At 26.6% G+C, this 18,560-nt stretch overlaps 2 protein-coding genes across 2 annotated transcripts; one reads left to right on the top strand and one right to left on the bottom strand.

Annotated features, from left to right (window-relative positions):
- Nucleotides 1-12,268: 12,268 nt before the first annotated feature.
- OCT59_000752 (uncharacterized protein) lies at nt 12,269-12,968 on the top strand (the record flags this gene model as incomplete). The annotated part of the gene is made up of 4 exons (XM_066139079.1): nt 12,269-12,325; nt 12,393-12,506; nt 12,612-12,722; nt 12,792-12,968. 4 exons carry the CDS (start codon nt 12,269-12,271, stop codon nt 12,966-12,968), a joined length of 459 nt encoding a protein of 152 aa, XP_065988516.1.
- Nucleotides 12,969-16,903: 3,935 nt separating this feature from the next.
- Nucleotides 16,904-17,542, bottom strand: OCT59_000751 (uncharacterized protein; the record flags this gene model as incomplete). The annotated part of the gene is made up of 5 exons (XM_066139078.1): nt 16,904-16,918; nt 16,998-17,055; nt 17,127-17,183; nt 17,259-17,315; nt 17,529-17,542. The coding sequence occupies 5 exons, from the start codon at nt 17,540-17,542 to the stop codon at nt 16,904-16,906; spliced, it is 201 nt and encodes a 66-aa protein (XP_065988515.1).
- Nucleotides 17,543-18,560: the final 1,018 nt, after the last annotated feature.

Raw genomic sequence — 18,560 nt, 5'->3', positions numbered from 1 at the left:
TAATATAAATAGAATAAGCACAAATAATAACATTACTACAATTCATAATAATAAATATTTTTATGGAATTAAATTAAAAAAAATGCAATAAATCCAATAATAGATGTAACAATTGAATTCAAATTCTACAGCATTTTACATGAAAAATAAAAATAAATTGTAAGTTATTATTTCTTATAAATCTTTATATAATTTATTATTAGTCATATATTTGTGAAATAATGAAAGCTGTTCAAAATAAAGAAATCAATAAATCATTATTCAAAGAGACAAGTTTTTTAAAATGATTTTATGATAATACAATTGAAATTGGTCATTGTATAAATACATCTAAAATATTTAAAAAACTAAAAGTTTAATATAAATAGAATAAGCATAATAATGACATTATTACAATCTAAATAATTAATATTTTTATAAAATTAAATTAAAAAAAAATGCAACAAATCCAATGATAAATACAGCAATTAAATTCAGATTTTATAGCATTCTACATGGAAAATAAAGACAAATTGTAAGTTATTATTTTTTATAAATCTTTATATGATTTATTAGTTATATATTCATGAAATAATAAAAGCTGTTCAAAATAAAAAAATCAATAAATTATTATTTAAAGAGGCAAGTTTTTTAAAAATGATTTTATAATAATGCAATTGCTTATTGTACAAATACACCTAAAAAAATCTAAAAAACTAAAAGTTTAATATAAATAGAATAAGTATAATAATGACGTTACTACAATTTATAATAATAAATATTTTTATGAAATTAAATTAAAAAAAAAATGCAATAAATCCAATGATAAATGAAGCAATTGAATTCAGATTCTACAGCATTCTATAATATGGAAAATGATGACAAATTGTATGAAATAAAAAATGCATCTAAATCTGAAATTAAAAGTAAATTTACTGATGAATATGACATAAAAATTTTAACTGAATTACTAAAAATGTTTAAGAACATAATTATCAAATAATTGGAAAGAATTAATTGGAATATTGATAAAAGAAAAAAAATACAAACTGTAAAAATAATTTATTTTGTGAATATTATTAATATTCTTTAACAACCTGATTTTATTTAAAACAGTTTATTGTCAAATTTGATGCTATTTATTTTTTTATTTATTTTTAATGATAAAAAAAAAAGAAATTATATATATAAATAAAATATGTATATATATATATACTACTTGGATAGAAATAATGGAATTCATACTTTATTAATTATTCAAAAATATATATATTAATAACACTTGAAATTTTAATCTATAATAATATAAATAATACAAAATATATATTCAAAATTTTATAGTTCACAACTATGTTAATTAAAAAGAAAATTTATTAGTCATATTAGTCATGTATTCATAAAATAATAAAAGCTATTCAATAAATTATTAATAATATGAAATTTATTTGTAATATATTAATCTTGTCAAACTTTTTTTTATTTTATAATAATTATTAAGAATATATTATAACAATTTATAGATCAATTCACAATTTGAAAATAAAGAAATCAATAAATCATTATTCAAAAAACCAGGTTTTTTAAAACAATCTTATGATGATGCAATTGAGATTGCTCATTACACAAGTATATCTAAAAAATCTAAAAAACTAAAAGTTTAATATAAATAGAATAAGGAAGCTTACACATATTACGTAATTATTAAAGGAGGGAGGGTAACAGGACTCCGCTTATTTATAATAAAGGTCACTGTAAAAAATTGGCCCTTTACTAATAGTTTTTACCTTACTTTTTTCTTAAATTCTATTGGTTAATTAGCTAAAAAGGAAAAAATTATAACAATATAACATAAAATTTCCTTTTATAATAGGATCTGCAAAGAATTTTATATATGATTTTTACTTTAGGCCTGGGGGTGACCTATCTTATAAGTAAGTAGGATCATGGGGTAATCAAAATCTTACATTACATTTAATAAAATTATATAATTTATAAATATTATAATTTGATTGGTTATTAAATCTGACAAGGAGGGGAGGAGTAAGTTTATATTAAACTGAATATTACGTAATATGTGTAACTCCCTTAAGTATAACAATGATATTACTACAATCCATAATAATAAATATTTTTATAAAATTAAATTAAAAAGAAATGCAATAAATCTAATGATAGATGAAGCAATTGAATTCAGATCCTACAGCATGAAAAATGAAAACAAATTATATAAAATAAAAAAATGCATCTAGATTTGAGATTAAAAGTAAATTTACTGATGAATATAACATAAAAATTTTAACTGAATTTAAGTTAAAATTATTAAAGATGTTTAAAAACATAATCATCAAATAATTGGGAAGTATTAATTGGAATATTGATAAAAGAAAAAAATACAAACTGTAAAAATAGTTTATTTTGATGAATATTATTGATATTTTTTAATAATCTGATTTTATTTGAGACAGTTTATTGGCAAATTTGATACTATTTATTTATTTATTTCTATTGATAAAAAAAGAAAGAAAAAATATATATAAATAAAATATGTATATATATACATTACTTGAACAAAAATAATGGAATTTATATTTTATTAATTACCCAAAAATATACATATTAATAATACTTGAAATTTTAATATATAATAATATAGATAATATAGAATATATAGTTTATAACTATGTTAATTAAAAAGAAATTTATTAGTCATATATTTATGAAATAATAAAAGCTATTTAATGAATTATTTATAATATGAAATTTATTTGTAATATTAATTTTGTCAAACTTTTTTTTTATTTTATAATAATTATTAAAACAGAAAAATCTCAAATCATGGTATAACTGTCATATATGATTTCTAATCATAGATCAAGATTTTAGTGATATTAATAGAATATTAATAGTTCAGTAATGATTTTACTTTTTATTATTGCAACATATTAGCTTAGCTACAATATTTAAAATTTCATTATTCTTTAAGAGAAAAAAGTACTAGTGTAGCCACATCAAATAAAAAGAACATTGAAAAAAAATTAAGTAATAGAAAAAAACTTAATCACTGTAGTGACTGAATTTTAAAATCAGTAGACAATAAAGACAATAATGAGTTTAGAGCCGGTGAGGCTAGAAGAAAATTTACTGATGAATATGATATAAAAATTTTAACTAAATCCAAATTAAAATTACCAAAGATGCTTAAGAATATAATTGTCAAATTATTAATAAGAGTCAATTGGAATATTGATAAAAGAAAAAAAATACAAATTATAGGAATAATCTATTCTGATAAATATTATTGATGTTTTTTAACAACTTGATTTTATGACTTAATTAATTTTACAATTGTAGAGCTTTTCATAATGATATTATATCTAGATAATGATCCTTATGGATATGTATGTAAATTAATTCAGGGCGAAGTACTTGAAGTTCTGGATGATGACTGATTTTTTCTTCTGTATTGTTACTACTTGCTGCAGTCTTTAATTTAAAGGTATGATTTGTTATTATCATGAAAATTTAGTTATTTAGTTATTATTTCTTATAAATCTTTATATGATTTATTAGTTAGGGAAGTTACATATATTACGTAATATTCAGTTTAATATAAATTTACTCCCCCCCCTTGTCAGATTTAATAACCAATCAAATTATAATATTTATAAATTATATATTTTATTAAGTGTAACGTAAGATTTTGGTTACCCCCTCCTTCCTTTGATAATTACGTAATATCTGTAAGCTCCCTTATGTATTCATAAAACAATGAAAGTTGTTCAAAATAAAGTAATTAATAAATCATCATTCAAAGAGGCAGGTTTTTTAAAGCGATCTCATGGCGATGCAATTGAGATTACTTATTGCATAAGCAAGTATGCCTAAAAAATCTAAAAAACTAAAAAGTAGTTGATGTAATTTCATCTTAATTTTAATTATTATGACTTTAAATTTGGCTTTTAGGTTTAATTTCAGCTTTATATATATGAGAATTACTAAACTTAACCTGGGGGAATTTTTCTCCCCTTTCCCTTTATTTCAATTTTTAATTAAAATATTGACTTGTATCCCTTAAACTGTTTTGCAACCAAATTTGCCTGCAATTTTGTTTTTTAATTAAAGACACTTTTAAATATAATCTTAAAATATTTTATTACATAAACCAATATTTTTGTAATAAATTCTATAGTATTTTCTAAGTAAAAATTGAAAAAAAAGTTCAATTTGATTAATGATTTTTTAAAAGTAAATGATCGACAAATTATAATAAATAGTAGCTAAATTTTTCAAATTGAAATATCTTTTTATCCATTAACCCTAGAAACATAAAATTACCACCATTTGATGCGTCTTAATGAGAAGAATCTGATAGAAATAAAATTGTTCTTCTGCAAATATTATGTGACAGAATAACTTATAAAATCTAAAAATTTATAAATTAATATAACTTTTTATCTATCAATTTTAGAGTTATGATTTTATTACCATTAAATGTGCCTTACAAATATAATTTCATCTTTCTATAATCACTAGATCTTAAAATATTTTAAAAATTCAAAAATTTTTAAAGTTAATTTTAATCCCTACAGTTTAAGGAATAGTAATGTAAGAATAAAATTATATGTAAATTTATGAAAAGAAAAGGTTTTATTAAGTTAAAAAAGGTAGTTGTTCAGATGGTTTTTAAGAAAATTACATAATTTTGATTTCTATAGTTAAATTGTATTTTTTATAATAAAAATTTTTTTTAAAACTAAGAATTGACAAATTTTTATGCGATTAATATCCAATTATATTTATTTTATATATTTCATAAAAAAAGTTTATTTTTTTTTAAATTCTTAATAAGAGGGGGAGGAATTATCTTCTGGTTAAGATTAGCAATACTCTATATATATTTTATATAAGAACTAGCAGCATAATTAAATATCGCTGATAATAGTAGTATAAAATCAATTAAATAATTAAATAATAAAATTAGTGATCAGCAATTATATATGATGGTTACAATTTCATGAATGCCTTTTTCCTAAATATATCTTTTCCTGAAGTCATTTGCCTAAATGCCAATTTTCTGAACTAAATATTTTCCTGAAATATACAATTTTTTGAATCCTTATTTTTCAATTTCCATTTCCTAAAGTCTAATTTTCTGAATCCTAAATCCCAATATCTTGAATTCCAATATCTCAAATTTAAATATCCTTAATTCTAATATTTTGAATTCTAATATTCTGAATAGATTCAGCATATATAAAAATATAGTTTTCTTAATATATGACAAGGAATATTAAAAAATTCTCAATTTTCAAATTAGTAGACAATATTAATGATTTTATTGTAAAAATGAAAAAAATACTAGGATATAAATATTTATTAATATAAAATAAATCAGCAATATGTATGTATTTTTTTATTGTCTAGACAGTAGAAAAGAAGTTAGCACTTACTATTATATATGTTAAAATTTTGTATCTCAACTTAAAATGTAAATATCTCCAGATCCAGTAATCCAATTGGCAAGCTCTTTTTTCGTTTATATAGACCACATCAAAGGCTTTCCAAAGAGCCTAAATTTATAAAAAATGGATTAGTGGATCCCAAGATATTTGCATTTAAGCATGTTAAAAAGTTCGTACCTCAACTTTAAACGTAAATATCTTTGGATCTAATGATTCAATCGGCAAGCTCTTTTTTCGCCTATAAAGTCCAGAACAAGGGCATTCCAACGTGCCTAAATTTATAGAAAATGGATCAGTGAATCTTGATATATTTGCATCTAAAGATGGTAATACAAACTCCGACATAAAATAATTATTTTTATTGTTTGAAAATATTTATTATGATACCATCTTTTATATGATATTTTTATTATACTTTTATAAACATTTATAGCTACTAAGGCTATATAAATTTTTATTTTACTTTATATTTTATTAAAATATACTTACTTTTTAATAATATATGTTAAAAATTCTATATATATGAGAAATAGGTTTTTTATTAGTGAAATGGGTTTTTTCACAACTCTTTTACATTTAATAATTTAAGTTTTGCAAATGTAAATTTTTGTTTAACTTATTATTTAGTCAAGTGATCATCAATCAGATGATTTTTTGGTATTATAAAACAATTTTGAGTAATAAAAATTGTGAAAATCAATTAATAACTCTTTTTAATGCAGAGTAGACAAATCAGCCCATATGATGAAATACTTATTTTATATTAAATCTCAAAATCTCATTAGTAAAGTTACTTAATTATACTCCAATTTAGATAAAAATTAATATGTGAAGTAAAATTAAGCTATAATTAAAATTTTAGTATACATTATGGATAAATTTATTTGTAACATCCTGTTATACACTTTTTTTGTAACAACCTCAGAAAATTAGGTCGGATAAAAATTTTATAAAATTTAAAAATTTTAAATTTATTGCTTTTTTTATAATATCGAATTTATATATTTATTTATTATAAAATCACGTGATTTTGGTGGCTTTGAACTGATTATTGCACAAAAATAAAATGCACAGTACAAGTATCAACGCGCATTTATTTAAAGAAACTTAACTATATGCACTCTATAAATGTAAATGGCTTCTGCAAACATAACATATCATTAAGTGAATTGTCAAAAAATAAGTCAAGACAAAGAATCAAAACAAAGATAGATATATTACCGATTCTGGCACCTTGCGCTATTATGTCCTGTTTGACCACACATTTTGCAGGTATATTTCACGTGAGACTTTGTTTCAGTTGAGGATTTATATCACTTTGTTTCTGGACGCCCTTTACGTTGCGAAACTAGCGGATTTTCAACTTGTAAAGGTTCGTTTTCTTTGTTGTTATTCACTTGAACTTCCATAAGGTCTTGGTTTTGCGCGATTTCTATTTCTTTGTGCTTGTCAATAAACTTTTTTAACCATCCAATTATCTCACCATGACTATCATGCTCAACAGCAAGTTGAGTTGCCTGCCGTGCAAGCCCTACACTTCTCCATACTTCATCTTTTTTTTTGTTGCACGATATAAAACATGGGTAACAGTTGTAGGAATAGCCAAAGGATTTGGAACAAATATTATACCCGAAAAATTTTACATGGACTCCTGGCTTACAAAAAGAGTTGTTGCACCAGCATCCTTACTTTTTTGATCATCAACATACCATCGTGAAGGTATCATCTGAATTTGAAAGCCAGCCACTGCTAAAATCATCATTACTCGAAAATAATGATGACAAATAGTGCTCTACATGAGCTGAGCCAGCTTGTGAGCTTTTAAGCTGCACTAAGCCAAGCCAAACTAAGTTGCAGTTATAGCTTGGCTTGATGTTACCCTGACTCTATTTATTAAAAATTAAAACTAAAGTTTCAAAACATGATAACTTCGCCAATATTGCTCCAAATTTAATAAATTTACTACCATTCGATTCCTCTTGATGAGACGAATCTAATGGTAGTAAAATCATTAAATTTGGAGCAATATTGGCGAAGTTATCACGTTTTGAAATTTTAGTTATAATAAATTTTATATGATTTTGAAAATGAGCCAGCTTGTGAACTTTTGGAACAAGCTAAGCTAAGCCAAGCCGAGCTAGCCCTTGGCTCGGCTCAAGCTGGCTCATGTAGAGCTTTAACGACAAACAATACCACGGGATATATTAGACATACACAAACAGAGATATGAGACAGGATCAATTATTATTACGAAATGTATGTGTTTTTTGTTATCAGGTCGCACGTCCGTAATCTTCCATAGTTCACAAACTCTTTCTTCACCAACTTCAGCTATCATTGATTTTAATAAGCCCTATAAAAAAAGAAAATTCGGAATTTGTCTTGAAAAGTATGGAAAATGTCCGGAAATTTTCCGTGCGTCCGGAAAACATTCGGAAACGGTCATGTTTTGGAACATTTTCTGGACGCTCGATTCTGGACAAATTCTGGACAAATTCTGGAGTGTCAAGAAAATGTCTGGAATTTGTGCGTCCGGAAAGTGTTCCAAAACGTGACCGTTTCTGAATGTTTTCTGGACGCACGAAAATTTTCCGGACATTTTCCATACTTTTCAGGACAGATTCCGAATTTTCTTTTTTTATAGGAAAGGTTTGCTTGGCATCATATTTATCTTCAATACATCCATCTGTTATACTAACACTTGGATCCTATATGGCAAAAATGAAAAAAAATGATTCGTTACTAATTTCTAACACAAAAAAATAGACTTCAAATTACCTCAATAATGTTTGACTCCACTTTACTTGCAATAAAATAGAGACATTGCGCTATTTCAGAACGTACAGCAGATAAAATGTGAGGAGTCAAATATTCGGACAATAATTTATCCACTTTTGGAAAAAGATCATGGCCAACTGATGCGATTCCCATACAGGTTGATAGGGTTTGATATTCAAAGAATTGATTCCATTTTACCTCACTTTTGAGCCGAGCATCAAGGGCACTTGTGAGATTATACAAGGTACTATTTGATGTTAACTCATGTTTAATAATGTTATTATAACCTTTCACGCGTGAAGTGGTTTAGATCCCGCAGTAAATATTCTTGACATGAATGCTCGAGCCCATGCCCGCCGGCTGGGATAAAGGGTTCTCATTAAATAATCTTTCACACTTGAATATTTTTCAATAATTTCGCCCATCTTTCATAAGAAGTTTTTTTCTTTTCACACAAACTATTGCGATAATGATAAAAGTCACGAACAAAATCATCGTACTAATTAGAAAGTTTGAATTTCGTGTTTTTTGGCAGATTTTCGCTTATATGAAAGATATAGTGAATTGGGTAAGTTGTTTCATATATTTGTTCAATTGCCGCATCCATAGCAGGATCCGTGTTAGTAACAAATACTAACGGTTTGATCATTGTTGCTTTTTTTGTGCACTCTAAGATCCATTTATAAGATTCCGTTGTTTCATCAGATATAAGTGCCTGTGCAACAAGACGAGATCTAGTATTATTATCAACGGCAAGAAAGAGTGAAAGTGGCATGTTATATCGGTTGGTTTTTGCAGTATTATCGTTTAAAATGATATCGTGATACTCCAACCAAAGAGCAATATGTGTTGGAGACATCCAAAATAATCAAGAAAGCCTATTTCTTGATCTAGTTGAAATTCAATGAACCACCCAGGACTGTTTGACTTATACTCGATTAGTGTTTTCAGTAAATGAGATGCATCATGTACTATATCTGGCTTAACCTTATATTTTTGTATTGCATTGGCGAGATCACAATCAAGGATAGAGAGAGTTGGAAATTTTGCCTTTAATAACTTTCTTTAAGTAGTGATCGCTAGATTTCCATATTCAGTGAGAAATTGAACTTCTTTAAGAACATCATCAGGAATATAACGGTATTTTGGTAAATACTTTTCAGTATCAGCAGGAAATAACGTATGGTTGTGAGAGTTATTGAAAGTGGTAAGTTTTATAATTTGAGAGTTTTGGGTGCGATTGAAATTTGCATTCCATGGGCATTGTAGGCGTTTTGTTTTACAGTTTCGATGACTATTAATATCAACCTGTTTATGTGATTGATAATGGCCACCGAATTCACATCCAAAACTTCGATGCTTTATGTTTCCATCCTTGTGTTGACCTAATCGTTTCTTTATAATTGTAAATCCATTCTTTTTACCGAAGGCTTTCATGACATTATCAATGTCATCCTATGACTTAAAGATACAACCAATACAAAGATCTGTAGTTGAATCTTCAAAGGTAAAATGATTTAGTTACTATTTGGATGAATTGCAGAATATTTACACAAGAAACAATGAAGAAACTAATAATTTTACCTTTACTTTCTAGGTTCTGAGGTTCTGTAGTATCACTCAGTTCAACCTGTTCTATATCTATATCATGAGAAAACAAAAGTTTGAATATTGCAAAAACAAAATCAGATAGATTATTAGAAATACTATACACTATATACCCTTATTAGTATCGTTTTGGTGTACTTGTCCTAATTCTTCCTCTAAGTTTGTATGTTTTGAAATAAGAAACGATATTGTATCCACATAAAGCATATAAATAAAGAACTTACATACTTTTATGTGGTATTATAAGCGTAAATTTTTGAACATTCAATTCAGATACGTCCATCTTGTAATGATCCTTGTTAATTTTAGGGCAAAAAAAACTTGTAAAACAAAAAAACTTGAAGTAAAAAGTTGAGTGAAGCGAGCGAAGTGTTATATCGTGAAAATAATGAAAAAGTTTTGGTGGCATAATGGCGTTATAGCGTAACGTGTATAACAGTGCATAATATGTGTAACAATGACAATAATTACAATAGTTACACACATCATAATGCGATTTGTGAAGCATAATTTTGGTCAAAATTAATGCTAATTCTAATAATTACAAGATTTGGTGCAAAAAAGTATAATTCTGGCCAGAATTAATGACATGATTGAAAATTTCCTTTTTTGGAAATTTGTACAATACTGGTGCTACCTACTTCTCCAAATTTAATGGGAAAAATAATTTCTTTTTTTGGAATTTTGTGTAATGTCATGTGATAAATCCGAGGTTGTTACAAAAAAAGTATATAACAGGATGTAGAGGTTGGAACCGACCAAAAAAACCTTAACCGATTAATAATCGATTAATCAGTTACCATAACTGAATAATAATCGGTTAATTAATCGGTTAATTAATCGGTTAATTTGTGATGAGGTTAACCGATTAATTAATCGGTTAATATATAAATTTTGCATCCCTATATGAATAATATACATGTATTATTTCAAAAAGTTATATCAAATTTTAATGGGAAATGAGAACTGACTTTAATTCAAGGTTTAATTAAATGGGAAATTAACAATATTAATAATAGTGGAATTGAATTGCAAGTTTTTAGGAATGTTGTTGATATTTTTATTCCGCCAATATTTTGCGTAATATATATCACATGACATTTAGCTGCGCCATAAATAACTTTAAATAAAAATAAATACTTATAAAAGCATTTAAATATGTTACAAAAAAATATATAATAAATGACCAGATAGAGATTCATTTTCAATAGGCCTATAATCGATATATTTATAAAAAGTTTAAATGGGTTTATTTTTTTGACAAGTTTGTCAATACTGTATATTAAAAAAACTTCTTATCTGAATTTCGGGATAAAAAATCATCTAATTTGAGAAAATGATCTGCATAGTATTTTAACCGACTAAATTAATCGGTTAATTAATCGGTTAATTTAGTCGGTTAATTTAGTCGATTAACCGATTTTTTGATACTTCTAACCGATTAACCGCCTTAACCGATTAATTAATCGATTAACGTTAATCGGTTCCAACCTCTAACAGGATGTTACAAATACATTTTTTCATACATTATTATGTAAATTTTGTAAAAAAAATAACTGATAATGGTATTTTTCATGTGATAAGATTAAATAAATGATTAACAAATAATCGGCAAAATGATTAGCAAATATGTGATAAAATAGAAATGTCCGCCCTGTTAAATTGATCAGGTGAAATTTGTCTTAAAATAAGAAAAAAAATGTTTAAAAATACGTGACTATAGTATGACCAAAAAGCTTATCTCAAGCATTGCAATTTAACAAACCTAAACAAAATTTAATGATTATGCATTATAAATCAGTTGTGATTTGGTAAACCTTACAAACCAGTTGCAAATGTTATATTTACTGCAGATGGTATTGGAGATTACTGTGCCTTGTGTAACTGATTAACTAGTATATTAATCAATCAGCACGAGTCATTTCTGACATGACTTCTTTCATCAATGTCAAAAAAATACACTTATTACTTTTGTAAAATGCTACCAGAAAATTACACCTTTCTTAGCTTCTATAAATATTGATATCAGCAATCTGACTTTACTTTTTCATACCAAAATAAGTCTCGTAAACTTAAGTGCGATCTTAAAGAACTAACGAGAGAAGATTCAGAAGCAGTCAAAGTTTCTGTAAACAAATTGATATAGGATTATAAGGTTATATTTTTTTGTGCTGAGGGTTTTGAACGTGATTATGCGACTAGAAGAAATATTGGCACTTTGGTTCTTTAAAGGTCTGCATTTTCGTTATGTATCACAGAATTTCTCTTATATATACAACTACGGTAGACATCTGCACTTTATTCACTTTATAGTCTGCATTTTTCATTATGTGTCTATTGCTTACCTTCAGCTTTTGTTTTATTTTTTATTATTGCTCTAATTATTATAATTACTTCTTCAACTATATAAGAATCATCATGAAAAATACCTTGATATTAAGATGTTTTGGAATAATATAGAATCATCTGTCATCAATTTGAGTCTACAATTAGATAAGGTTTATTACATTCCCATTTCTTGAGTTCCTATTCCAATTTAAACTTGTATTAACTAAATATGATTAGATAAATACGGCTCGAACAGTAATACATGGTACTGAGAGGTTGATTAAAACTGCTTTAAACGAAGTTGATAGTACACTGAAAACTGATGGAGGTTTTGTTTTTAATAATATACTGGTATATTTACATATGTTCTTTTTTGTGCCACTTACTTTTACACTTATTCTTCTATAGTTGCTTATTAAATATCTTTATTTACTACATTACATGTGAATTTCAAAGAATGAACGACCAGCTGAAGAAACTCTATCTAAAGGAGTTTTTCCAATCAGGAATATAGACAATATTATTAACGCCAAAACTTCTTCAAAAAAAGGTTTGAATTGTGAAAAGGTATAAATGTGTATTTTTCAGCTATAACTGTTATTTGCGATTTATTACAAATGATCTACATTACTTAAGAATAATGATGTAGTTACAAAACAGTGTAAAATCGAAGACAAATTACAAGACCTACCTATTGAAGCCACCTGCACTGAAGGTAAATTACATAATACTCTACCACTATTCGCTCAGATAGTAAAACTGATGAAAAGCATAAATTGGATGAAAATGATGACAGATTCTTTGATGATATAAAAATGGTTTTATTCAATGATTATTTAAACCAAAATAAAGAATCTGAATAGAAATTAAGAGATGGTTGTCTAATCATTGATATTGTTAACATTAAGACCGCTAAATTAATAAAATTAGCTTCAAAAAAAGAGAAGAAAGAATGAATGCAATTTATGAAAAGTGTTATTCAGTATATTCTTTTACTTTTCTGAAATAGGTTATTAATATAAAAAATTCTAACATAGTAAATACAAATTAGGGCTTTCATCAATTATCAATTTGTCTTCAGAGTTTGAAGATGGAATGTATACATAATTTGAGCAGGAATAGACAGATATTAAAAGGAAGGTCTATGGAATTATTAATATGGAGCTGAACGTTTTTGAAAGAGAGATAACAAATGTTATTGATACTGTCGAAGAGATTATTGTCTTCTGCGTATACATACATGTTACTTCATTATTTATTTATATCTATTTTGACCATTCTCAGATATACGATAGGTACAAATATTATGAAGTTTGCGACTATTTATTTAAGATCAGAACTGGCGATCATTCTCAAATAGTATAGCAAATAGTCACAGTATATTTCTACATGTAAGTTATAAATTTTTTTTACAATTTATAATTGTGATTATCTACTGTTAAATTTATTAAATTTATTGTTAGAACTTAGAATCAATGAATTTTTAAAAAATCTGTTCATATTTGTAAACAAAAAAGGCAGATATCAAGAATTCAACGAGATTGAATACGCAATGATTATGACTATACCAATAATAAATAATGTATTCAGTAACACCTTTGATTATCTAAAACTTCACTGGTAAGTTTATCATTATTGTTATCAATATTTGTACAAACAATGACATTTGATTGAATACTTGTATATAAGGAGAAACATTATCTAATTTCATGTCTGATTGTTACCAAAAAATCGATTTGAGAATTGTTCATAAGGCCAAAAATCTTAAACTAAGTCATTCTGAATGCACCAAAACTTCTATTCCTGGAAAGGCTGTGCAAGATATACATGCCACCCAAATTATTTTGGACTGCCGTAATTATAAGTAAAATCCCAAATTCAATTATGGCATCCCAAATTATTTTGGCACTTTACATAGTAAATTATATATAAACTGAATGAATTATGGCATCCCAAATTATAATTATGGCATCCCAAAATAATTTGGGCAGCATGTATAGTGCAAGATCGTTCAAAATGTTTATGAACATCATCAGGAAGTCATGGGAAAAATATTCATCAAATGTATATTTTTGCAAATCATTTACATCGTAATTTTTATTATTTTAAATGTATATGTAATATTTAATATTAATAAACATCACCAATGAGATTTTTATCATGATGTGCATCATTTAATAATGAAAATTCAATGTTTATTAAGTTTATCAAATATGATGTTTTCAAAAATAAATTTTTATGATATCAGCTCCTATTTATTATCATGTCACGTGAAATAATCTTAGCAACATGATAAATGAAACTTCCTCTTCTTTATCCTTTTATTTTCCTCTTTCCCACCCTTTCTCTTCCTCACATTTCCCTTCTCTTACTACTAGTTGAAAAAGGAATATTCGGCCTTAGTAAAATTCGGCCTATATTCGACTAGTACTTAAAATTAAAAAATTTGACCATGATCTACGATTAGATGTTGGTCGAATAATGCACTAATTACACATCACGTCGTCACACATTACGTGTATCAAAAGTTTAAAAAAGGATCATCTTTTTTAAACTTTTTCCTTTCCCTTCCTTTTTCCTTCTTTACTTCTTCCTCTATCGTCCTTCCCTTCCCCTTTCATTCTCCCCTTTTTCTCACACCTTTTTTCTCACACCTTTTTTCTCACACTTTTCTTCCGCCTCTTTTTCTTGAAAGTAATGTAAGTTTCGTTTCGAAACTTACATAATTTTTTTTTTAATTTTTTTTTTTAATTTAAGAAACTACTTAACGTTTCTTATTTTATTTTTTTTGTAAAACGCGTACTAGGAAAACGCCAGCTTAAATATGACAAAACCGGACTTTAAGATAGTGAGAAATGGGGAAGGGGGTTTGTTATTTTTAATTAAAGAAATGAACTAATGTTTCTTTTCGTTATTTTTTTTTTTGTAGAACGTCTACTAGGAGGACGCCGGCTTGAATATGACGAAACTGGACTTTAAGGTGGTGAGAAATGGGGAAAGGGGGGGTTTGTTATTTTTAATTAAAGAAAAGAATTAACGTTTCTTTTCATTATTTTTTTTTTTTTGTAAAACTTCTACTAGGAGGACGCTGGCTTGAATACGACGAAACTGGACTTTAAGGTAGTGAGAAATGGGGAAGGGGAAGTTTGTTATTTTTAATTAAAGAAACTACTTAACGTTTCTTATTTTATTTTTTTTGTAGGACGCGTACTAGGAGGACGCTAGTTTGAATATGATGAAACTGGACTTTAAGATAGTGAGAAATGGGGAAGGGGGTTTGTTCAGTTATTTTTAATTAAAGAAATGAACTTTTTTTTTTTTGTAGAACTCCTACTAGTAAGACGCTGGCTTGAATACGGAACTGAACTTTAAGGTAGTAATGGGAAAGGGTTGGGATTTTGTTATTTTTAATTTAAGAAATAATCTAACGTTTCTTTTCGTATTTTTTTGTAGAGTTCTGGTTTCTTCGGCTTTGGGACTTGAATCTGGTAAGTTTCGATTCGAAACTTATGTTTTTTTAATTTATTTTTTTTTAATTTATTTTTTTTTAATTTTCTTGTTTTTTTTTGTAGGTATGATTCTTTCGGCTTTGGAACTTGAATATATGGTAAGTTTCGATTTGAAATTCAAAACATAACTTTTTTTTTCTAATTTATTTTTTTTTAAATTTTATATTATTTTTTTTGTAGGTATCGGTTTGTTTATTTTTCGATTAAATAATATGATTTTTTGATACCTTCTTTGATATCTAACTCATTAGATGAAACCAATAAACTAAAAATATCTTTACATGATGGCTTCTTGAACTTCTTCAGTTGGATTTTTTGACGTTAAATGGCTGACTTCGGTGGTTTCTTTTTTATAGAACGGTACCTTGCTGTAGATTAGCGTCTTAGAATGAATTGTTAAGTTTTGAAGCAAATCTTTGCTTTGGAACTTTTTTAAAATTTATTTATTTTTTTTTGATTTTTTTTTGCAGGTACTGGTAGATTGAGTTCCCGGATCTTAGACGATAGGATTTGTAAGTTTCGAAAGTAAAGTTTACTTTTGAACTTTTTAATTTATTAATTTTTTTTTTCTTTTTTTTTGCAGGTACCGGTAGATTGAGCTTCTAGATCTTAGACGATATGATTAGTAAGTTTCGAAAGTTTAGTTTACTTTCAAAACTTTTTTCTTTAAATTTTTTCTGTTTTGTTTTGAAAAAACTAACCATTTCTAGTTCTTTTGTCTATTTTGTAGGAATCATCTTCGAGTTTTAGGTCGGCTTCTCAGGTAAGTTTTGAAGTTTCTCTTTGAAACTTTTTTTTATTAAATTAATTTTTTTTTATTTTATCTTTTTATTGTAAGTTGTAGACGACGTTATAAGGACTATCCATAATGGGATTGGTGAAACGTTCAGACCACGTGCCGGTAATGGTGACTCTAGTATGGACAGAGAAGTAGTGCTCATAACAGATCTGTTCAGACTGGATTCAGCTTAAATCTGATCTGATCTGATTTTTATTTTAATAGATCTGATCTGATTCGAATCTGATCAGATCTGGTTCAATTTGATCCGAATCTGGTTTAGATCTATTTGAATCTGATTTGAATCTGATCTGAATCTGGTTTGGATCTGGTTTTATCCTAAAAAAAGGAAGGGAACGTTAATTACGTTCCTTAAGTAAAAATAAGAAAAAAAACAAAAAAAAGAAACGAACTTATCATAGTTCATTTTTTTTTTTGAATCCTGGTCGTTTAGCTTCGTCTCATGTCCAGGTTTTCTAAAAAAAAGAAAGGAAACATTAATTAGTACGTTCCCTTAAGTAAAAATAAAAAAAATAAAAAAAGAAACGAACTTACCATAGTTTGTTCTTTTTTTAAATCCTGGTCGTTCAGCTTTGTCTCACGTCCAGGTTTCCTAAAAAAAGAAAGGGAACGTTAATTACGTTCCCTTAAGTAAAAAAATAAAATAAAATAAAAGAAACGAACTTACCATAGTTCATTCTCTTAAATCCTGGTTGTTCCTTCGTCTCACGTTCAGGTTTCCTAAAAAAAAAGAAAGGAAACGTTAATTACGTTCCCTTAAGTAAAAAAAAATAAAATAAAATAAAAGAAACGAACTTACCATAGTTCGTTCTCTTAAATCCTGGTCGTTCCTTCGTCTCATGTCCAGGTTTCCTAAAAAAAAAGAAAGGGAACGTTAATTACGTTTCCTTAAGTAAAAAAAATAAAATAAAATAAAAGAAATGAACTTACCATAGTTCATTCTCTTAAATCCTGGTCATTTCTTTGTTTCACGTCCAGATTTCCTAAAAAAAGAAAGGGAACGTTAATTACGTTTCCTTAAATAAAAAATAAAAAAATAAAAATAAAAAAAAGGAACGAACTTACCATAGTTCATTCATTTTTTTTAAATCCTGGTCGTGTCGTTAGGCTTCGTTTGTCCAGGCTTCCTACTAAAAAAGAAGGGAATCGTTAATTACGTTCCCTCAAGTAAAAAAAACAAAAAAAAAATGAACTTACCTAGTTCGTTCTTTTAAATCTTGGTCGTCCGGCTTCGTCCGTTTATCCAGGAAAAGTTTTTTAAAAAAAAAATTTTTTTTTTATTTAAAAAAAATCTGATCTGAATCTGTTCAGATCAGATCAGATTTTCTTGTGTTATGATCTGATCTGATCTAAAATTGATCAGATCAGAATTTTGAAAACCGAACCAGATCTGACTCAGATCAAATCTGCGGATCCAGATCAGATCGGATTTTTTTCAGAGCACTACAGAGAAGGCACAGGAGCATGTGACGACAAGTACAAATGTGAAACTGTCGTATTGTTATGACGTAAAGAAGTCAAAGATAATCTGTCGTGTGGCTGAATGTTTGTTAGGTTAGGATTGAATCTACTAGCTCTTGTGGAACCAGTTGATGGAGAATCAAAAATATGTCGTGCGTATTGTCATTGACGTTTGTGAATAAGCATAAATCACAAATGCTATTGGATGAATTTGAGGAGATTTTCAAATAAAATGTTTATTTTTAATAGAAACATTTAGCTAATATTTTTGGGTTAATTAGATTAGTATAGATTTAGTAGACTTTAGTATAGATTATTATAATGTAATTTAATAAATAATTTATTATTCAATAACATTTAGCATTGTCATATTAACATAATTTATATAAATTTGATATGATGTTTATTATCTTTAAAATAATGTACATCGTTAATGGACATTAAAATTAGGTGATGTATATCAAATGTTGTGATATCAATTGTACATTACAAGGTCTGATGTTCAGCGCTTCTTTATGATGTACATCAAGTGACTGATGTACATTTGATGAACATTTTTCCCATGACTTCCTGATGATTGAAAGGTGTTCTTGATAACTTGTTAAAAGAAGATTTGTCAAATGAAGAAGTTCAGGA

Source organism: Rhizophagus irregularis, chromosome 1, assembly GCF_026210795.1.
Source record: "Rhizophagus irregularis chromosome 1, complete sequence".
Taxonomy (NCBI): domain Eukaryota; kingdom Fungi; phylum Glomeromycota; class Glomeromycetes; order Glomerales; family Glomeraceae; genus Rhizophagus; species Rhizophagus irregularis.
Note: the sequence above shows the minus strand (reverse complement) of the source record. Positions and strands in the feature narration are given on the sequence as shown.